Source organism: Brassica napus, chromosome C5, assembly GCF_020379485.1.
Source record: "Brassica napus cultivar Da-Ae chromosome C5, Da-Ae, whole genome shotgun sequence".
NCBI classification, from domain to species: domain Eukaryota; kingdom Viridiplantae; phylum Streptophyta; class Magnoliopsida; order Brassicales; family Brassicaceae; genus Brassica; species Brassica napus.
Genome location: NC_063448.1, coordinates 10,685,709 through 10,708,544, shown reverse-complemented (window position 1 = coordinate 10,708,544; position 22,836 = coordinate 10,685,709). Strand labels below are relative to the sequence as shown.

Genomic DNA, 22,836 nt, shown 5'->3' with positions numbered 1-22,836 from the left:
ATCTGGTCAGACGTAGATCTTCATAGGACGGCTCAGGTGATGTAGTTAGACGTAGGTCCTCATAAGGCAGGTAGTATTGTCGGTTGTCGAATCGTCTATGTAATCTTTCTCATATCATAATTGTAAGAGCATGATTAACGGTGGGGGGGGAGGGGTTAAGGGGGTTCTTATTTTTTTATTTTTTTTAAAAAAATTAAAAAAGAACCATTTGCGGGCCGCTACGTGTCAGTGGGGTCCGCGAACAGTACCAGAACCAAAGCAGACTCGCCTCTTGTGGAAGAGAAGGAAGAGCTGAATTTCAATAAAAACTAGATCCTGACCCGCGCGCCAGCGCAGATATGAATTTTCAGTTTTTAATTATTTATTTTATTAAATGATGTATTTGTAAAATTCATTCATATTATATTCATTAAGTAAATTTTTTTTTTTTTGCATCTTAAACTATCTATTTTTTTACGAATGTGTGATATTATATAAAAAATATAAAAAAAATGAGTATACATACTTAATTAGATAATTGTAAAAACATAATTTTTTCTTTCGTTTGCGATATCATATAAATAATGATCCGCCCAGTTAACAAAAATCATGATTTTTTTATGTGTAATTTTTTTTTATTTTGTAAGACTATATTAAATTTTATATATTTTAATTAGAATATTTTTAATATCTTTACCTTTTTATTTGAAATGCAACTCAATATTTTTTTAAAAAATTATAACAAAATATTTAAAAAGTATTTTTAAAATTTGTTTGAAAAATATGAAAATTACATTTTAAATTAAATTATCCTAAAATATGATAAGTTTTGATGTAAACGAAAACTCAAATTATGTCAAAATAATTATATTCAATGATAATAACAATTTAAATTGATTATTTTTAAAAAAATACATTTACAAAAATATTGTTTGAAAGAAAATTCATTTCTCTTTCAAATATAGAATAAAAATATTATAATTAAATAATAAAAAATATAAATAAAAACCATAAATTTAGCAAATGACAACTGGGTTATATTATGTTAAAAATTTTATTTCTAACAATTTAGCAAATGACAAATGAGTTATGAGCAAATAATACCATATAATTTTTAAAAACATAGCCATTCTTAAATATTTTTTGAATAAATAAATATTTTTTAATTTAATCAATTGAAAATAATATCCGTGTAATTGTGTAAGTCAAATTCTAGTTTTATTGATGCATGTTATATATTAGTGATGTATGTTTTAAGTAATATTTTAATGATGCACGTTTTTCAAAATCTCATTATTAAAATTATGCACGTAATGATAATTCATGAGTTTTTTTTGTTGATTAAATGACATTATGTCCAAATTTATTTAAGGATATTTCATTAAAGTAACTCAAAAAGACAAACAATAAGATATGAAGTTTAAATTCATTTAAGCATATTTCATTAATGTAACTGAAAAGACAAGTAATAAATTAGGCAATTTTATTCATTTTAGGATATTTCATAAATTCAACTGAAAAAGATAAACAAAAAATAGAGAATTTAATTAACACCTTTTAAGAGCTATGCTATGCTAAGGAGTGCCGTTTATTATGGTCTAATATTCTAATAAATCGGCGTAAAAAAAAAACTAGATCGTTATAGACCTACCTAGCCAACGATCAACAAGACATAGTTGACTTCAAATAACCACTAGTTCAAAGTCACGTGTACACATGTGTTCACGTGTATCTGGGGACCACTACGACACGCCAATTTAAGTAAAAATTAGAAGACGACAAAATAGATTAAAAAACAGGTCAGTTAAATAATTGTCGAAAGATTTTTCCATGGTTGGTCCCCTCCCTGTCTCCGGCCAATCTTAGCCCTTAAGCGAACTTTGCTCCTCGCGGGATTGCGATCAGTCTTCGATCCCTTCATCGCCGTGATCGAACTCTTTAATCAATCGGTACGTATATATATTCTGATCATTACTTCGTTTCAGATTGTTCCAGTTCTCGTTTTGTTTTTTTTTTCTTTTGTGAAAGGGCTTTCAAGCAGTTCTCGTTTTGTTCATGTCTTAGTTCTTGAATTTCGTGTTTATGCTTAGTGATTTGCTTGGTTTGGTTTGATTCCGGTATTAGTTTGGTTATTATAATCGCCGGAATATAAAACCGGAGGTTTTAGTGGTTTAAGAGAGAGATCTGGAGGTTTATTGAATCCCTATGAAGCTTTAACGATCCAGCAATTAATTGATTACTGAATCCATGAGAATTGTGTTTTTATTTTGGGCAAGTCATTTTAGTGATTTAAATTGATGTTACAAAATCAATATACAATATACATAACTTTCGAAAAACAAATCGTTAGGTTTAGTGTAAAAATATATATATTGAACAAAGTAAATTTGAGTTATTCAGTAACAAAAAATGAAATCGTATACAATCTTTCTCTGATGCGAATTGTTGATTAGTTAAATAAAGTAGTAGTCTTTTATTAATTCTCTATGTTTGTTTTAACTTAACTCAAATTATTATGAGATTAATGTTATTGTAGGAGTTAGAGAATCAGAGGTTTGTCCGGTGAATCATGTCTGATGTACCTTCTTGTTCTAGCGGCAACAATACAAACAGCGATGATTCGAGTAACTTTGAATGTAACATCTGCTTAGACTTGGCTCAAGACCCTATTGTGACTCTCTGTGGTCACTTGTTCTGCTGGCCTTGCCTATACAAATGGCTCCATCTCCACTCAACCTCAAGTGAATGTCCCGTTTGCAAAGCCGTGATCCAAGAAGACAGACTGGTTCCTTTGTACGGTAGAGGCAAATCATCTACCGATCCTAGGTCCAAGTCCATTCCTGGAATCCAAGTGCCGAACCGTCCATCGGGACAGAGACCCGAAACAGCGCAACCTCCCGAGCCAAACCATGGGTTTGGTCATCACGGTTTTGGAGGGTTCATGGGAGGTTTTGCAGCTCCGGTGGCGAGCGCTCGGTTCGGGAACGTTACGTTACCGGCAGCGTTTGGTGGTTTGATACCTTCGTTGTTCAACCTCCATTTCCATGGGTTCCCTGATGCAGCTATGTACGGAGCTGCTGCTACTGCTTCTGGTAGTTTCCCTCACGGGTTTTCGAACCCTTTCCATGGAGGACACTCGCATATGCATAGTTATCAACGGTACACGGGGCGACAAGGACAACAAGACTATCACTTGAAGGCATTGCTTTGCTTTGTTTTTATGGTCGTTGTGTTTTCCCTCATCTTAAGCTAGTGAGGAAAATCGATTAGACAGCTTTGCTTTCAGTTGTTTATTTGAGATCGGATTATATAAAACCCGGGAAAATTGTGCTATGATTTAATTTGTAATCTTGTGCTTAGCAAAATTGTTCATATGTTAATAATACCTCCTGGCTTCTCTTACTGTGTGTTTATATTCTTATAATGTTAAAATCGGATCATAATTTACCATTATGTCATGGTGTAGGCTTGTATTGAATTATTGGTGGGCTTTTTTTTGGCAAACACGTTCTTGGAGCCTCGTATTGTATTGGAAGATCTTGAATTTGAGGCTAGTATGAATCTAGTGATGGTTCAATCTACATTATTGTCTGCACAATGTCTTCTTGTTGGTCAAGAGATTGTCTTCCAGTTTGCTTTGTCTTCTTCCCATTGTTGGCTACGTTCTTACAGCAAGTAGATATTCTCTAGTGTTAGCTTTGGAAGACAAGACACAAGATGCTCCTTATTACTTGGTAGTAGCTAGCTACCAGAAGAACTGGGCGGTAGAAAGGTTTTTGTTCTATTATGATTTGTGCTCATAATTATTTGCTTACATCGTCACTATATTTATTGACATTTTAACACTTGTAAACATATGAATTTTATCTAGATATTTGAGGAAATATACCCATAGTTCTATCCAGATTTTAGTTTTTCTTCCTAAAAAAATAGTACATGAGTTTATATATGTGATCATTTGTTTCTTGCGGTATTAGATGTGCACCATGCAATCATATATATATAATCTTTTGAGTACTATGTTAATATTATGTCAAGCTTTATCTATCAAAAACATGCATGCGTCGTTATAAATTTTGCATACGTAAAACAAGTATGGGACCGAATGGATACACATACAGATATTCAATTAACATGAAGTTAATGCATCCAAGTTTTTTAAGTATTAGGAAGTAGGATATGTACCGATGTATGAGCATCAGCATTAAGGGATCATGTATAAAATTCACACAATTCCCAAAAAAAAAAACTATTATAATAATCCACAAATTGTGAACCCAGCTCGTGTGAGCTCTCTCCACTGATACGAGTTCACCCCTCTAACGCGGATCCCACGCCACGTGGCGGTCCGCGGTTGGTCCGCTTATTTTTTTTATTTGAAAAAAAAAAAAAAAATCAAACGAGAAAAATAATAAAAAATAATAAAAAATTAAAATTATGACTCCTTTCAAGGTTCATTAATGCTGATGCTCTAACAATTCAGAAGACTGAAGTTATGGCTTATGGACTCCGGAGGCGCATGTATACATATCCTATAAATGTTATTAGAAATCTACATTTGATGGTATATTTTCAATTTTTTGTCAGAGTTCATACACTGATACACATACAAAAGCAAAAGCTACACTATATTTATCGCCAGTCATATACTATATAGTGTTTTATTCTTTTTTTTTTTTTGATCAAATATAGTGTTTTATTCTGTCTTCAAAAATTCAGATACGTATGTATATTGCATAGATACATTAACATGTATGTATTAACTAAAAGCCTCCTATTCATGCATTCATGACACATGCTTATTTATTATTACGATCGTCTCTATGTTTAATGTGTCATATATGACGCCACCCATATGCCTTCATTGATGACATACCCTGAAGATCTAATAGCAGGATTAATGCAGGGGCTCAGGGCAGTGCTAAGGGATGGGTTCCACCACAAGAAAGGAAGAAGTGATGCCAAAAACACCAGATCAAGCGTCGAGGCTTGCACTGTTTCTCGGGTTCCACTGACACGTGGCGGTCCGCGATTGGTTTGTTTTTAATTTTTGTTCTTTTTTAAAATCAGACAAAAAATTTTAAAAAAATAAAAAATAAATTAAAAACCCTATTTGGGGTGTTAGGGTTAATGGTGCTCTAATAGAGAGAGAACTCATATGTAATTTAATCTAAGACGACAAATATTACTAACTTGATAATATTATAGATACTTTACGTTTGTTGTTATTTTCATTTATATTTTATCAAAATTTTACGTTTGTTATACATGTTATTTTTTAGCATCACACCATGGTGTTTATTATCCATAGAAACACATATAGTTGAAGCAAAATTCGAGTTTAACGTTTAAAACATTGAGTTATTGAATAAAAAAAAAAGAATATTGAATGAGAGTAATCATAGATTTTGAGTATCATGATTTGGATCTGCGGAAAAAAAAAATTGCTAAGTGTGTCGCCATATATCATTTATATTATGAGAATCATAATGATGAAATGAAATTAGTTTGTTTTTTTTTTTGTAACTTATGAAATGAAATTAGTTTTGCTTGAAACTATATGAAAGTAGATAGAAGAATGAAACCTCGCATTCATCGCACCCAATTCTCTTAGGAAATAAGTGAAGCGATTTTCAAGAGAACACGATGGCCCAACAGATCAATTTGGCATCTTCATTCTTTTTGTTTCTCGTATTTAAAATTTTACATTAGTTTCTAAATTTAACTCAATTAAACTATATCTGAAAACCATTGTGCATGTAAATTACCAAGTAAAGGCAACGTTTTAACAGGTGGACTAAGGAGGAGTGGTTGTAGGGCTGAGATTTTACACAATGAATTTTATCTTTTATGGTGTATTGCAGTGAGGTGTCTAAATAGCGAATGTTTACACTTTTCTGGTTGACAGCGTGTGTTTGCAATATGAATCGTATTCATTTCAAATAAAATGATCTTAAAAGTGCAAAAATGAATCAGAAAAAAAGAAATGTCTAAATCTAAAGACTACTAAAGAGAACCCCAAAGAGCCGAGATGTTCCTGGTCCCGTCGCAAGGCCTTGTGACAAAGTTCACCTTGGCATCACGGGTTCAATCCTTTCTCTGTTCTAAAATAAGGAGTTTCTCTTTCATGGAGTTAATGGACTAACGGACCCAGGGCCGGCCCCGAGATTTAGGGGGCTGTAGGCGGTTTTTTTAAAATTACAGCTAAAAATTTTTTTTTTGGTAAATTTGGGGGCCTAAAAAAAATTTTTGGGGGCTTTTTTCTATGTAATTTTTTCCAAAATTTTTGGGGGCCTAAGGTCAATGTTTTGTTAGGCTTTGCCCAGGACCGGCCCTGAACGGACCGGCTCGTTGTGGTCCGAAGTTGAAAAAAAAAAAAGAGAACCCCAAAGAAGAATTCGCGATTTACATAATTACATTTGGTTGGTGGTGATGACAGAAAAGTCGTGCCACTAGGATTTGAGATATTATTTCACTTCACGTTTGGCCCACGCGTCTCTCTTTTTCTGCATTTATTATTCCTATGATCATGGTTACAGCCCATGTTAGAAATTGTGCTAGGCGTGATTCGGACGGTCGACCAACGCCTAGCGAATAGCATAAAAATCGGAGATTAATCAGGAATTAATCGAAGATTAGTTTTTATAGTTTTAATAAATATATAACAATATATTATTTGTTTTGCAGAAACAAAACAGAAATCGGGATGCGGCCGGGTGGTTTGAGTCTATTTTTGTTGGTATAAAGGTTGTGGGTTCGACACTATAGGTGCGCAGACTTTTTTTAAATTTTTTTTTTTGCTTTTTCAGAGGACCGAGTTTTCAGCCGAATAAGACCAAATCTATGTGTTTGCTTGCCGCCGAACGTATATCCGCCGTAAACTCGGCCGAGTTGTCCGAGTTTTTGAACATGGGTTATAGCTAGTGTTATTAGTATTACAATGCAAAATTATGAAATTTATATTGTATTTTTTTATAAAACTTCTACTATGTGATGAAAATTGTGGTCTAAAATTCTATTCAACATAATTACTACCAATACTGAATAAAACGAGCTTATGTGCTTAAAACTAAGGACTAAAATTTCCTTCTTGATATTTGTTTCTTTTGTAATCAACTAATCATGAGTATCAATTAGTTATAAAATAATATTAATTCTTACAGTTAAGATTCTATAACAAAACTTCCCCGGACGATGTTATCTAATAGTACTTTCGATTATAGCTAAAGTTTATTTGTAATGAGATTTAATTTTTATTACATGATAGTAACAATAATCGTTTATTCTAAAATCTTAGTTCAGGCTGACAATAATTAGAAATTTTGGAAGGAAAAAACAAGAGAAACCCACTCAAAAGACTCTCTGACCATGTGCCCATCCTTTTATGAGCCAAAAATGAAAATAAAATAAAAGGTTAAGGAAATAAAGGTTGTGATTGGTAGTGGCTGTGAGTGCTCTCTACAGCCTCATTTCTTTCTAGAGCACTAAATCTACATCAATCTTGATTTCTATTTTTTTTTAAGTTCACAGTCTTTTTATAAAATCCACAGCACTTCTTTGAAATTATATCTTTACAATTTCTCTGCAGAGACAAAAACCTACAGCCCATATTTAAAGACTTTTAAAAATTAAAAATCTAAAGCCAAAGCAATAAAAACCACAGCAATATTTCTACAGTCAAAAAATGAAATCACAGCACTTACCAATCATCCCCGAAGAAGAATAAGAAAATTTCAAATTTCAATCATTGAAAAATAAAAGACTACCTACAACCAATAAGCAAAAAAAAAAAAAAAAAAAAAGCGTGGAAGCAATATTGTAAAATGCATACCAGCGTTACTATACTTTTAAAATTTTGATCCAAATTATTTATATATTTTTTATTTTATTTTATTTTATTTTCACCTCTACGAATTTCATAGTCATGGAAAGTGACGAAGGACCATAATAGAAACTTTTTTTTTTTTGGTAACTCTGGTATCTGGGCAGCAACATTCTCAACTATCCCCGTAGTGGGTCCAGCGCCCCAACGGAAGAAATGTTAAATCCGCTGTGGCCGAGGCTCGAACTCGTGATGACGGGCACCTCAGCCGAGGTTCCTATACCACCAGACGACGAGGCCCGGTTACCATAATAGAAACTTCAAAGAAAAACTAACAAAACCTATAACAAATACGAATAGATTGACATTGAAGTTTAAAGCTAAACATAACATCTCAACCATAAAAATTACTAACCAAGTCATGTTTGTATGTATATTATTTTTAGATTTTTGATTGTTAAATTATTGTCAAAACATACATTTCATCACGTTTTCGTAGCCCCCTATTCTTGTGCATTTTGAATCGTATAGCAAGTACTAGCACCAGCCACACATTTTTTTTATATAAATCATCGAGACATATGTATCCGCAAAATTCGAATTCCAAAAGACTATTTGTTTGTATTGCATGCAGACAAACATATGTATATTACGTGTGTGAATTTGATTTTGATAAGTACATATCAATGTCATATATTTCCATGTCTTTCTTTGCATTAGACGAAACAACATAAAACAAAATTACAAAGACAAACAAAATTACAAAGACTACTGGAACCTTACTACTAAATAACTTAATCACCAATTAATAGTATAAACATCAGCCTATAATGTGGATCTACAATGTTAACATGTGGAAGTAATAAATTCCCACATTTCTTTAATCAAAATAATAGTATAACAAAACATTAAAAATTCCCAAATTCTAAAACTCAGTAAATGGTATTTGACCAGAAAATAATTTTTCACTGACACAATATTATTGGATTCAGGAGCTATTATCATTTAAGTTGCTAATCATGTTCATGAAAGAAGTAAATATAAAATTATGAAAAGGGCTTGGAATCTAATCAATATATAGAAACCTAAAATCTAAGCAAAACCCTTTTTATATCTCTCTCAGACACACACACATGATCAAAGTCTGAGAGACAGCTCTTCTCAGTTGAGAGAAGCCTTCCAACACCGTGAGAGTCTGAGAAAAAACATGTCCCAACATCATCTTCTCATTCTCCTCTCGCTTCTCTTCATTGTTTTTCCTAATACCATTTCCGCCTCCCAAATTATTCAAAAATTCAAAGAAGCCCCACAGTTTTACAATTCTGCTGATTGCCCCATACTCGATCCCGGAAATGATGACGATGACGTGTCGGCGAAGCCAATATTCTGCTCTCGTCGAGCTGTCCACGTGGCGATGACACTCGACACAGCCTACATTCGCGGCTCAGTCGCCGCCGTCCTCTCCGTCCTCCAACACTCCTCTTGCCCGGAAAACATCGTCTTCCACTTCGTAGCCTCCGCTTCCGCCGACGCGTCGTCTCTACGCTCCACCGTCTCCGCCTCTTTCCCTTACCTCGAGTTCAAAGTCTACGTCTTCAACGTCTCCTCCGTCTCCCGTCTAATCTCCTCCTCCATCCGCTCCGCCTTAGACTGTCCCTTGAACTACGCCCGGAGCTACCTCGCCGATCTCCTCCCGCCGTGCGTCCGCCGCGTTGTGTACCTAGACTCCGATCTAATCCTCGTCGACGACATCGCCAAACTCGCCGCCACAGATCTCGGCCGAGACACCGTCCTCGCCGCGCCGGAGTACTGCAACGCTAACTTCACCTCCTACTTCACCTCAGCCTTCTGGTCTAACCCGACTCTCTCCTTAACGTTCGCCGATCGCAAGGCCTGCTACTTCAACACCGGAGTGATGGTGATCGATCTCTCGCGGTGGCGGGAAGGAGAGTACACGGCGCGCATCGAGGATTGGATGGCGATGCAAAAGCGAATGAGAATATACGAGCTCGGTTCATTACCGCCGTTTTTGTTGGTTTTCGCCGGTTTGATTAAACCGGTTAATCATAGGTGGAATCAGCACGGTTTGGGAGGAGATAACTTCAGGGGACTGTGCCGAGACTTGCATCCTGGTCCGGTGAGTCTGTTGCATTGGAGTGGGAAAGGTAAGCCATGGGATAGGTTAGACGCTGGTCGGCCTTGTCCGTTAGACGCGCTTTGGTCTCCGTATGATCTTCTTCAAACGCCGTTTGCTTTGGATTCTTGACCAAGTTCGGTTTACTTGTTTTACCGGTACATACATACATACATACATTAAAAATATATACGTGATTTTTGTTTTTCCATGTAAATCTATTCATAAATTGTGACAAACAAAATGCGTTTTGCATTTGTTCGCTGTTTTGATCGGAGTATATAGAAATTAACAACAAAACGGAGGCGGTTGTTTAGAGGCAGCGAAACGCTGTGTTTGCGTTTGATATTCATTCAAATGAGGGCAAATATACGTATGGAACAAAAGAAGTTTTTTTTTAACGATTGCGTTTCGAAATTCATGACCAACAAATGAATTTTTAGGGCAAGTAGATTAGTGGTTTTTATTAGTGTTATCGATACATGATAGCCTATATATAAAACGACATATTTGTTGATAAAAAGAAGCATTTTTACATTTTTTTTCCATTGTCATTTTCCTCAATTGGAGATGACTGCATAATTATTGAGAGTTTATTAGATGCAAAAGGATGCGTTTGCGTTTGCATATGTGATATGGGGAATATAAGAGTAAATGGAACAAAAGGTATTCAAGAGACAGAATTCGCAGTTATTCCAACTATAAGAATCTATTATTGTAAAAGGAAGAAGGTACATGATGTTGTTCCATGGACCGATTCTATGTGTTTTCATAGGTTGAGGGGCACATGTGTTGCCTAATTTTCGAAGTTCTATTAACCGTCTTCAAAACAAACGCACGTGTATTAAGTTTGCAATTCCATTTCTCATACGAAAATACAAAATCATACAAAACCAAAAGAAGAATAAGAAGAAAATATGAAGAAAGAAAAATGAAAACCAAACCATAGTAAAAGCTCCTTTCCACGTTCATACGAGATTGTTTATGCATGGATAGTGAATAGTACTAGAAATAACAACTAAATATTTGATGAAAGAAACGTTCTTGAAGAAAACAGATTACTACAAGTAATTCGTAACCCCGGACGTGCTCGTTTTAATGAAGTAACGAGGGGCTATAATGCAGATCCATAATGTTAAAAATCAAACGGTTTAGTAGATTAAATAAAGTTTAATAATTGGCTTACTTTATAAGAAATAACTAGAAACAGAGTGTCGGTGGTATGAGCGAGAGCAAAGGAAAAAGCACGAGCAAAGTCCCATCATACATTAACTGTATAGTTTGACCTTTGAGCCTATACTTTCATCATTTTTGTTTCTTACAAAATAAATAAATAAATAAAATAACCGTACATTTCGTATTATTATTAAAAAGAGGTTTTTACATCAAAAGTATACCGAGTGGGAAGTTATTTGACTCGTAAGTCTATAATATCGAGTTGAATGACTTCTGAGTTTTTATTACAAGCAACACGTGATAATAGTATTGACAATGGACCCACCTGTGTCTCAAACAGTACCATTTAAAATAAAATCAAACCAGACGGGGATAAGATCTCCGGTTTGGTAGATAAGAAACACATATCGAAGGTAGGTTTGTGGTTTGTTTCACATCAAAGAAAGGAAATACAAAAGAGGTAGTCCATCAATTTTAATCACAGTAGCTTGAGTTGATCTGAAGCAACTTAATTCTTAACCAATCACATTTATTACATTTGTTAAACATCAAAACATTACAATATCGTATCTGACCAAGAATCTGATATAGAGAGCTTACTCGTTTGATCTGTTGATCATCATATCTTATTAATAAGCCCAGTGACTCACACATCCAATCGTTTGGCCATTATCTAACTCCAACAATTAAAAGTAACAACTGTCGGTTCTTTAGCTTTGTTACAGCCAAAAGACTTGTGCGATGAAACTGTTTCATATCCAAAGACATGTAACCAAGCTTGTTGCAACCATCTTGTCTTTTAAACGCATGGCTTCGGCCAAATGCCACCTTTGATCACTCCATCAATCAATGTGTTATAGGTAAATAGCATTGGGAGTTATGGAACCTTACGTAAAAGCCTCTGACCATGATCTAGATTCCTTGATTTGCACAAGCCTCAAAGCCGAAACAAAATGATTGCAATCTTTTAAGTATGATAATCCGGTTTCAAGCTCCAGTCTTTCAACAAGAGAAACTTTTAATTTAGTATCCAGTTATTTAGTTTTCGGTTCGGTTTTGTCTTTGGTTTGATACGGTTCGATTTAGGTTGGACCATCTCTGAATCTGATAATAGAAATACAAAAGAATCATGGAATGATTACAACTATATAATTCAATCACATAAGAATTATGATGATCCTATAAATAAAAAAGGGTACCACAATCGAAAAGCAAAAGACTATTGAGTTCTTAAACCGGGAATCTACCGGTCATATGTATATGCTCAAGTGTTTTCGGCAAACCATACTTGTTAACCGCTAACCTCCCAGCCCTGAACCCGTCTCCATAAACCGGAGAAGCATCAGACTCGATTTGGTGCTTGAAAAACTCACCAAGCTTCCTCTCGTATTGCGATCTTGGTCCCTTCTTCAATCCTCCAGAAGAAGAAGATGATGATGATGCAACATTGCTGTTTCTTGAACCAGCAGCTAACTCTGCTTCCAACCACTTATGAGCCATTACTTGACATATTCCTTCTTCAACGTCTTGGCTCAGCGTCCGGAATCCTTTTCAAGACCACAATAGAGATTCAACAATGTGAAAAAAAGAGAAGCAGTGAACTAAGAAACTCACCTTTGAGCCGCATCCACGCGTGCATCATCTCATGAGCTAGAATCGAACCGGTGAGTAGCCTAGGGAGCCCAAACAAGATGAGAATGGCAGTAACCTCGCATTGACGTGTTAACTTGTAAGGCTCTGTAATCATATTCCCAGCCCAGTTTCCTGTGCCATGCTTCGATCTCTTTCTCACAGTGCTAACAGTTTGTTCTTCTGAAAGGCAGAGTCCTCTCGTCTCTGGCATGTGATAGTGACCCTAAGGAAGCACACAATGAAAAGCTTAAAACACTTGTGAAAAAAGGTGATATATGTACTGAAGTATAATTGTGTTTTTCTTTTTGCTACTCACATTCTTTTCACCTTCTCTGGCTTCGTTGAGTGCTTGCCTCTCAACTAAAAGAAGTGGAACGTCCTGCTCTACCTTCATGAAAAGCCCTTCATAGAATTCTTGTATCTGCAGATACAGAGGTTGGCATTGAAAAGTGTCCATGACTGCTGAGTCCAGACACTCCAGGCAAAGTTTCCGTCCATCGTTAAGTTCAACATATCCTGTATTCCGTGGCTACAAAGAAAAAAAAAACGAAAGTTGACATTTCGACTTTGAGCAGATGTTTGTTGTGGGACACATTTTGGGGAGAAAAACTCACCTCCATTCTTTCGCAACTGCAACATCTTGGGGTAGCATCGTGTTCGTGAGAAGGGCAGTACTTCTGGACCCAAAAAGGATGTGCCCTATATTCAATAAGACCAGCATGGTTTGTTGGAATCTGTCACAACAAATTTACATTCGAAAACAAGAAAATCAACAGAAGATATAATAAGTGCACTATCCGAAAGAAACAACGCATAAATAGGCACTTTAATGATGGAAAACAAAGACTAAAGATTTACATACAAAGAGGCTGCAGACATCACATTTTGGATGGTATCTCTCCCTATAACAAGCTTTGTGGAAAGGGTAGTTCCCAGATGTTGAGAACTATTAAGAAAAAAAAGGAAAACATGTTATTCATTACATCAAAGGTTAACTACAAAAGAAAGAATGAGAAAGCTTGATTTCACCTCGTACTCAGAAATGGGGTGCCTACAGCCATAGCATCGAAAACATTCCGGATGCCACAGTGCATTCAAGCAATTCAGATATCTTCCATGCCCAATCTCCATATTGCAGCCAGCACAAATCCTAAGGTGTTCTTGATAAGTTATTTAACACATCTCAACCAAGTTAAACAGGCTACAGATGATTAATTGAGTATCAAAAGTGAACCTGAAATCCATAGGAAAAGCAGTAGGTCTTGGATAATAAATGTCTCCATTGGCATAAACATTTCCACCTCCATGCATATGTCCATTCCCGTATACGTCTCCAGCACCATATGCGTTCCCAATATCATAACTGCTTCCATGCTTCTGACGCGGTGTATTCCCAACTACCATGCTCTCTTGTATGGCTCTAGCAAGCTGCTCATCTTCATCCACCATTGCGTACTTCCCTGCGTTCACTATTCTGTTAAATGTAACAAACCGAGTTTCATAATTCATATTTCTTTCTAGTTTGGCAAGGAAAAAGGACTCACCGGCGCCTGTGTTAGTATGTCCTTGACTGTTTTCTATAAGAGACAATGCGATAGCACGGTCAATGTCGTCATTCTCCTGGCCGGATGTATCCTCCTAGTAAAGGGAAACAAAAAAATGTTGAAGCAACAGTACAAGCAGCCAGAGATATGTAAAGACAGTTATAGTAACCTCAGAGGTAGATGGTTCCTGAGTATGAGTTTCATCAGGATCAGGATCAGGATCAGTATCAGCACTAGGCTCATCATGTGGATAACTCTGGTAATAGCCATTGTGGTCATGGTCATTCCCAAGCCGGAACCTTTGGGTAGAGCCTTTGAAGATCTTGTTAAACCAACCCATAGTCTTCCTAATAACTCTTATCTGCTCATAGTTCAATGCAGCTTAAACTTCTGTAGGATCTCTGATTCAGCAAATAAAAACTACTTTAATTCAAACTCCAAACATCAAAAAGACACATTTAAAAACAGCCTTTTTGAAACTACAAACAAATGATTAAAAAACCTGAAACCAAATTAGGGCAACGAGTTCACGCAATCTCCAGACAAATTACCAATTCAGCATGGAACTATAAAGTAATTTGAGCTATAGATCTTCTTTAAAATCACGTCTTACTTACCTCGAGAAAATCCTGGAGGAGATAAAGATCTCAGTATGCTTGCTTCTACGAAACCCCCCCAAAAAGAATCTAAAAACACGATTACTTCTCCGCTATTTGAGGATACACGAAACGATCGAATCACGAAACTGCAGCCAGCCAACAAGGGGAATCTAAAAAAGACACCCCTTTAGCTTCAAACTTTGGAGGAGAATCTAAGAATCTTTACAGAATAGGATAGAGAAAGGAGTTAAAGGAAAAAAAAAAAAAAGAAGGAATTTCTTCTTTTAAAAAAAAAAAGAAAAACAAAGAAGGTAAATAATAGCTTTGACAAAATCAAATGTCTTCTACTCAAAAGGAATCAACCCAGAATGTGCTTCATTACTACGCTATTTCAAAAAAAGTCAAAATCTTTTTTTGTTCAAACGCATAAACCCAAAATAATTAAAAAAAACGATTTTATTCTTGATGAGGAACACGAAAGAGGTAGGAGGAGTAAGGGATTGTTGATCGAAGAGCTTTGGATACGAGATTACAGAGGATTAATTATCTTCTTTTTTTTTCTCTCAAGTCTTCGGAAGTTTGGTCGTCGAGCTTCTTTCTCTTTCTCCCCCTCTCGAACAAAACGTTTTCGCGACGATGGGGAGTTGCGATTTTAAAAAAAAGTCAATTCTTGTTTGCAAATCTTATTTTTCACATTTTTATTCATACATCTAAGATACTTAAGTATTGTTTAATAATAATAAGCGTGACATAACCCAATTTGTTTTCTCCATTATAGAAATCAAAATCTTGTCTATCTGCAGCTTTGATTCACACACATAGTTATTGTAAGGTTTTGTTCTCAAATTTGTTAATTTTCCACAGTGGTAATTCAGCAGAAAGCTAGGAAAAGAAAAGAAAAGAAAAGAAAAAGTATATATTTACTAATAATGAATTAATGATGTGGACGAACTCTGAAAAAGCTTGATTTGTATATTACAAGCAAAGAACTTTTTATTCCAAAAAAGAAAACTTTAACTCGAAAGGAAATTATTACTGGGGTAAGAAAACGGGAAAAGAAAGTTTTGAAATTTCTTCAAAAAGTAAAGTTCAATCATGTCCCTCATCTTGCGTTACTCTGGTCTACTATACACGCACACGTCATAAGACGCTAACGTACTATTTTACATGAACGTATAAAATACTTGTGGAAATGAAGATGCAAGAAACATTTTGTTAATTAATAAAGCAACTCGTGTTATCTAATATTTATACGTGTCGATAGACCGGTGATTAGATATACGTGAAGTCACCATTTCATCTCTTATACAGTCGCGGAAATTACGGTGACCGTAGAAGACCGCAACTGGAACTTTTAGTTAGCTTTTAGAGGCCCATAGCATTACAAGCCCAGACTCTTAGAAGATTAAGATAGAAGAAGCATAGATTGCTGACCCATTTGTAGAAGATGGATGATCTTTTTTTTATTATGTGAGGAGCATTATTTTAAACTAACCTTTGACCTCATGTCTTATTAACCAAATTGTCATTTCTTAGGTGTCAACACTAGAATCACTCTCACACACTTTAATTAAAAGCTCTCTCCTCATTAGACTAATTACATATATTGCCATTATTCATTACAATATAGCTTAACATAATATATTATATGATTCCTATCTATATAACCGATAACTCATTTGATCATTCATTACCCATTTTTCACGCGGTCTCCTTCGTATTGATAGAATGTCTCTTTTATTATTGATTTTTGTAGTCTCCTTAGGTTTCTATATCCATCAAGTAGATACAAATATATTTTAGTAAAAGTAGTATAACACAGGTTTTAGTTCAAGAAATATTTCTCATCTATCTCGAGACGCCTATCATCTTTATGATATATAAGTACAAATAAAAATCGAATATAGCTCGAAACACCTATCATTTTTGAGAATATAGAAATCTCAAGTATAAATTTGTTTTTGTATAAGTAAGAATGTTCGTCTCACTTAAATGATATCAACTATAAGGCAATTTCAATATTTTCAAAATGTAAAAGGAGCTATATGACTGCTTGCTCTATACGGTTTGTATTAATATTTTTTTATTTCAGAAGTCCTTATTGTCCAATGGTCATATGTTAATTTTTTTTATATCAACCTCACATATATAAACTCATTATAGGTATAGTTATATTGAATATATCAAAAGATGTATTAAGCTATAACCTTGACCGGTTAGCTACGTATGTTATTATGTTGAATTTGAAAAATTCATTAGCCCACTTGGAAAAATTAAATTAGATATCAATTCAAAATTTTCATTGATTGTCTTTTTAAAGTCATTAAGTATTTACCGGCAATTACGGTTGTATATAAAGAAAGTTAGATTATTCTGCTTGGACAAATTAAATTACATATCAATTCTTAATTTTAATTGATTGATTTTTTATAATCATTAAGCATTCATCTGCAATTACAGTTGTATATAAAGAAAGTTAGATTATGTATTCAGATTTTAAAAATTATATCACATGATTTTGTTGTTTAAATATCATCCCGAAATCGAAGGTGATATCGTTACAAGTGTTTAAAAATAAAGTGAATTGATTACATCATTTGTGTATGATAGTGTTTACCTAATTGTTGAGATGAGGAGTAGTTATGGAGTGTTGAAGTTACTTGGGTGGAGAAAGTTACCACAGTAAATATTAGTTACTATGGTAAAAAGGGTTAAAAGGAAGTTACCTTAGTGAAAGGAGTTACTTGAGAGTGAAATGGGTAAAGGGAAACTTACCAGGAAGAGAGGAGTGTGCGCTGAGGTTAGGATCAGGTTGTGGATAAGGTGGAGAGCCTTGACAGGCTGTGACAGGCTGGAAAGGCAAAGCATCTCAGTCCAAGATGCCTCACACACGATCACACTCCCATTGGCTGAGTTTGAAATGAGGAGCCTCTTCCCTTTGACTCCACATGATTAGAATAGTGATCAAATGGAAACCCTTGTATCTGATATCTCTATATATATTGTAACCTCATCATTAATAAGATTAAGAAAGTTATGAGTCTCTTTTAGTCTCTCTCAAAGTTTTTCTTTAGACTCTTAATCTCATTTCATACTTTAATCTTCTCTAAACTTATTCTAATCTTCTCTAAACACTCAGATTACTCTTAACATCACTAAAAGTGATATGGTATCAGAGCCAGGTTAGTGAGAGCCTGAGGTCGTGTGAGATTCTTTGAAGTTTCAAGGTTGAAGCTTTGAAGAAACTCTTGTGTGTTCGTGTGTGTTTGAGAGTTTCTGGGTACTTTTCAAGTTCAAGACTGGTTGTGGTGTGTCATCTGAAGCTGTGTGGGTTGAAGATCAAGGCAGTGAAGGTTTCTACGAGTCATCCAACTCAAGATAAAGTTTCTGAAGCTTAGAGAGTTCATCATTCAACATGGAGAGTGGGATGAACATGAACATGAAGGTAGCTGTGTGTTTCAAGGGAAACAACTACTTGGTGTGGTCAAGGATGGTGAGAACCACGGTGGGAAGCAAAGGGTTGTGGAAGCATATCACACCCGGAGAAGCTCCAAAACTCATCACTCAAGGAGAGGATGATGGTGAGGCTGCAAGCAACGCGGCTGAGAAGTGGGATCAAGAGGACATGCTGGTGATGTCAGTGCTTCACGCATCTCTTGAGCCAGCAATCTTAGATGTCTATAGCTACTGTGAGTCTGCTAAGGAGCTGTGGGACACACTGAAGAAGGTGTATGGGAATACATCAAACTTGAGCAGGGTGTTTGAGGTGAAGCAAGCAATCAACAACCTGGTACAAGAGGATATGGAGTTCACTAAGCACCTTGGGAGATTCAGATCACTATGGTCTGAGATGGAGATGTTAAGGCCAAGCACTACAGATGCGGATGAGCTCAACAAGAGAAGAGAGCAAGACAAGGTCTTTGGCCTACTCCTCACCCTAAACCCGGCGTATAATGGTCTCATCCAACACCTACTTAGAGAAGACACTCTACCTGACCTTGAGGATGTGTGTGCGCGGATTCAGAAGGAGCAAGGCTCCATTGGGTTGTTTGCCAAGAAAGGAGACCTTTCCCTTGCAAGCCGAGCAACTCAAGAGGAGGGGAGTGAAGCTCCACAAGCAAACAAGGCTGCTGCGCATGGGAAGTTTGAGGAGAGGAGGTTCAATGGGAACTGTGATCACTGCAAGAAGTATGGCCACAAGAAGAGTCAATGCTGGATCCTTCACCCACACCTCAAACCGGCAAAGTTCATGAAGGACCGTGAGGCAAGGGCTAATGCATCAGATGGAACGAGTGGAGTTGGTACAAGCAAAGGAAAGGAGATAGATGGGCGTGAAGGAGGTGATGGGAAGTCTCTTGCAGCCTACACTGGAGCACCAAGCAACCGTGGGAACAATGATCAGGAGTATCTAAGGAGAGGTCTGATCTTGATGCCCTCATCAAGATATTCAAGGAGAATGGTAACACCTTTGGGTACTCTTTTGGTGCTAGGGCTATAGAGAACCATGAGGATCTAACTAGAACTGATAGGATGCATGAGAGCTTGATAGACATGGTAAATCAATCTAGGATTGCAAACCTTGCTAGAAATGATCTTGCATTCAAACCATCTAGTATCCTTGCGCACATGGCCAGTAATCATAGCATTAAGCCATTAATAGTTGACTCTGGTGCATCCCATCACATGATAAGTGATACTAGCTTGATTAAGAACATTGTACCAATGAAGGGAAATGAGATGATAGCTAATGGAGATAGAATACCAATTAGAGGCATAGGAAGTTTTAAACTGTTTAATAAGGAAACTAAAGCCTTTTACATGCCTGAATTCACTTCAAATTTACTATCTGTTAAGAAGTGTGCTACTGATCTCCAATGCAATGTTATATTCAGTCCTAATGATGTGAAGTTTCAGGATATTAAAAGCAGCAAGATGATTGGAAAGGGAGTAGTAACTAAAAGGAGAACTATATTGCTTGAAGTTTTGCTCCTGTTTCTAGTTATAGCTGCTCGTTTACTTCTGTTTCTGGTTCTAGTTTAAGTAAAAATGCATTGTGGCATGCTAGATTAGGACACCCTCATAATAAGGCTTTAAAACTGATGTTGCCAGGTGTTTCCTTTGAGAATAATGAGTGTGAAGCTTGCATTTTAGGCAAGCATTGTAGAACTGTCTTTACCAAGTCTACTACTGTTTATGAAAAGTGTTTCGATCTTATTCATTCTGATGTTTGGACTGCACCTTGCTTATCTAGAGAAAACCATAAGTATTATGTAACTTTCATTGATGAAAAATCCAAATACACCTGGTTAACCTTAATTCCAACCAAAGATAGGGTACTTGATGCATTTAAAAACTTTCAATCCTATGTAACTAACCATTACAATGCCAAGATAAAGATTTTCAGGTCAGATAATGGAGGAGAGTACACAGGACAAGCATTCAAGCTACACCTATCTCAGCATGGAATACTTCATCAGACAAGCTGTCCCTATACACCACAACAGAATGGTGTAGCTGAAAGGAAGAACATGCACTTGATGGAAGTAGCCAGGTCCATGATGTTTCAATCCAATGTGCCTAAGAAGTTTTGGAGTGATGCAGTTGCTACGGCTTGTTATCTCATCAACAGGACACCAACTCTGATCCTTCAAGGACAATCACCATTTGAGGTACTGAATCAGTACAAGCCTTCACTCGAGCATATGAAGATCTTTGGATGTTTGTGTTTTGTGATGGTGCCTGGAGAGATAAGAAACAAGCTAGAAGCTAAGAGTTCAAAGGCAATGTTCATTGGATACTCATCAAGTCAGAAAGGATACAAGTGCTATGATCCTAACACAAGGAGAGTGTTAGTATCTAGAGAAGTGAAGTTTGTTGAAGAAAAAGGATATTATGAGGAGCAGATTCAAGAAGATTTGAAGGATCTTACATCTGATAGAGCTGAAACCTTGAAGATGATCCTAGAAGGGCTTGGAATCAACATGAATCAAGGACATCAGGGGGGGAGAAGCACGACTCCAGCACCGGATCATCAGACTTCCAACCTTGAGCATGAAGGGGGGAATGAAACAAGAACTCCAAACAGTGAAGAGAGAGACAAGTAGAGAAGAGAGTTCTGGCTCTCATGATCAAGCTGTGGAATCAAATGATCAACAAGAAGAAGCTGAAGATAGTCAGCTAAGGGAAGAAGGAGCTGAAGCAAGTCAGCTAGGAGAAGAAAGATCTGAAACAAGTGTGTTGCCACAAGAAGAAGAACAAGAGATGGCACAAGAAGGGCCAATGTTGAGAAGAAGTACAAGGCTGAGAAAGGATCCTTCCAGTTGGGTAAACACAAGAGTGTACTACAATGCCCAAGCTGTGGAGCATCCTACTCAGGCCGTGTGTTCTTTTGCTCAATATCCAGAAGCACATTGCGCATTCATGGTAAACTTGGATGAGAATCACATTCCAAGAAGCTATGAAGAGGCAATGAAGGATAAGGAGTGGAAGGAATCAGTAGGAGCTGAGGCAGGAGCTATGATAAAGAATGATACATGGTATGAGAGTGAACTACCAAAAGGGAAGAAAGTTGTGTCTAGTAGATGGATCTTTACAATCAAGTACAAGGCTGATGGGTCGATTGAGAGGAAGAAGACTAGACTAGTAGCAAGAGGGTTACTCAGACATATGGAGAGGATTACATTGAGACATTTGCACCAGTAGCCAAGCTACACACCATTAGGATTGTTTTAAGCTTGGCTGTGAACCTTGGATGGGGATTGTGGCAAATGGATGTAAAGAATGCATTTCTACAAGGAGAACTTGAGGATGAAGTCTATATGTATCCTCCACCAGGTCTGGAACATCTAGTGAAGAAAGGGAATGTACTGAGGCTAAAGAAAGCCATTTATGGGTTGAAGCAATCACCAAGAGCTTGGTATAACAAGTTGAGCACAACTCTGAATGGCCGAGGCTTCAAGAAGTCAGAATTGGATCACACTCACGACACCCTCAGGTATGGTTGCTCTCCTTGTGTATGTGGATGATATCATTATCACAGGAAGTGATAAGGAAGGTATCAAAGCAACCAAGGAGTTTCTAAAGTCTATGTTTGAAATCAAAGACTTGGGAGAGATGAAATACTTTCTTGGAATTGAGATTTGTAGATCCAAGGAAGGTTTGTTCATGTCCCAAAGAAAGTATACACTTGATCTTTTGAAAGGTGCATGTGCTTATGGAGGCAAGATAGCAAGGATGCCAATGGAGGATGGCTACAAAGTACCAAGAGAGGGGGAGATTGAAGACAACAAGCCATTTCATGATCCTAAACTCTACAGAACACTTGTTGGCAAATTGATTTATCTAACCATCACAAGTCCTGATATATGTTTTGCTGTGAATCAGGTGAGTCAACACATGCAGCTTCCCAAGGAACATCATTGGCGTATGGTGGAGAGGCTGCTGATGTATCTAAATGGCTCGCCGGATCAAGGGGTTTGGATGGGATGCAATGGAAGCACAGAAGTGGTGGGGTATTGTGATGCTGATTGGGCAGGAGATAGAGCTGATAGGAGATCAACTACCGGCTATTGCACATTCATTGGAGGCAACTTGGTGACTTGGAAGAGCAAGAAGCAGAAGGTGGTATCATGTTCAAGTGCTGAAGCTGAGTATAGAGCCATGCTGAAGCTTACAAACGAGTTGGTGTGGATCAAAGGCATCTTGAAGCACTTGGAGATTGATCAAGCCACTCCAATGACAATGCATTGTGACAATCAGGCTGCCATTCACACTGCATCCAACTCGGTGTTCCATGAGAGAACTAAGCACATTGAGGTTGATTGCCACAAAGTGAGACAAATGATTGTGCTAGGAGTGATCTTGCCTTGCTATACTAGAAGTGAAGATCAGTTGGCTGATGTATTCACCAAGGCTGCGAGACAAAAGACTATGGAGTCCATTCACATCAGA

The 22,836-nt window shown here is 36.6% G+C and overlaps 3 protein-coding genes across 7 annotated transcripts; 2 read left to right on the top strand and 1 right to left on the bottom strand.

Annotated features, from left to right (window-relative positions):
• The first annotated feature begins 1,759 nt into the window (after window positions 1–1,759).
• On the top strand, window positions 1,760–3,381 carry LOC106397006 (E3 ubiquitin-protein ligase RNF185). Its single transcript, XM_013837530.3, has 2 exons — window positions 1,760–1,928; window positions 2,516–3,381. Exon 2 carries the CDS (start codon window positions 2,549–2,551, stop codon window positions 3,230–3,232), a length of 684 nt encoding a protein of 227 aa, XP_013692984.1. The 5' UTR covers window positions 1,760–1,928; window positions 2,516–2,548; the 3' UTR covers window positions 3,233–3,381.
• A 5,513-nt stretch (window positions 3,382–8,894) lies between these two features.
• Window positions 8,895–10,190, top strand: LOC106397298 (probable galacturonosyltransferase-like 1). The gene has a single exon (XM_048756688.1). It carries the CDS (start codon window positions 9,009–9,011, stop codon window positions 10,065–10,067), a length of 1,059 nt encoding a protein of 352 aa, XP_048612645.1. The 5' UTR covers window positions 8,895–9,008; the 3' UTR covers window positions 10,068–10,190.
• Window positions 10,191–12,192: 2,002 nt separating this feature from the next.
• Window positions 12,193–15,575, bottom strand: LOC106402085 (protein DA1). 5 transcript variants are annotated; one of them, XM_022701515.2, is made up of 10 exons: window positions 14,790–15,575; window positions 14,457–14,688; window positions 14,288–14,381; window positions 13,978–14,212; window positions 13,773–13,893; window positions 13,606–13,689; window positions 13,358–13,477; window positions 13,060–13,272; window positions 12,726–12,966; window positions 12,193–12,658 (listed from the first exon to the last, which is right to left on the bottom strand). In XM_022701515.2, the coding sequence occupies exons 2-10, from the start codon at window positions 14,625–14,627 to the stop codon at window positions 12,342–12,344; spliced, it is 1,596 nt and encodes a 531-aa protein (XP_022557236.1). In that variant the 5' UTR covers window positions 14,628–14,688; window positions 14,790–15,575; the 3' UTR covers window positions 12,193–12,341. The 5 variants fall into 5 exon arrangements, with proteins under 5 accessions (XP_022557236.1, XP_048612644.1, XP_013698187.1 ...); XM_048756687.1 differs by having other exon boundaries at window positions 13,978–14,203; XM_013842733.2 differs by having other exon boundaries at window positions 14,905–15,575.
• Between the last annotated feature and the right edge of the window lie 7,261 nt (window positions 15,576–22,836).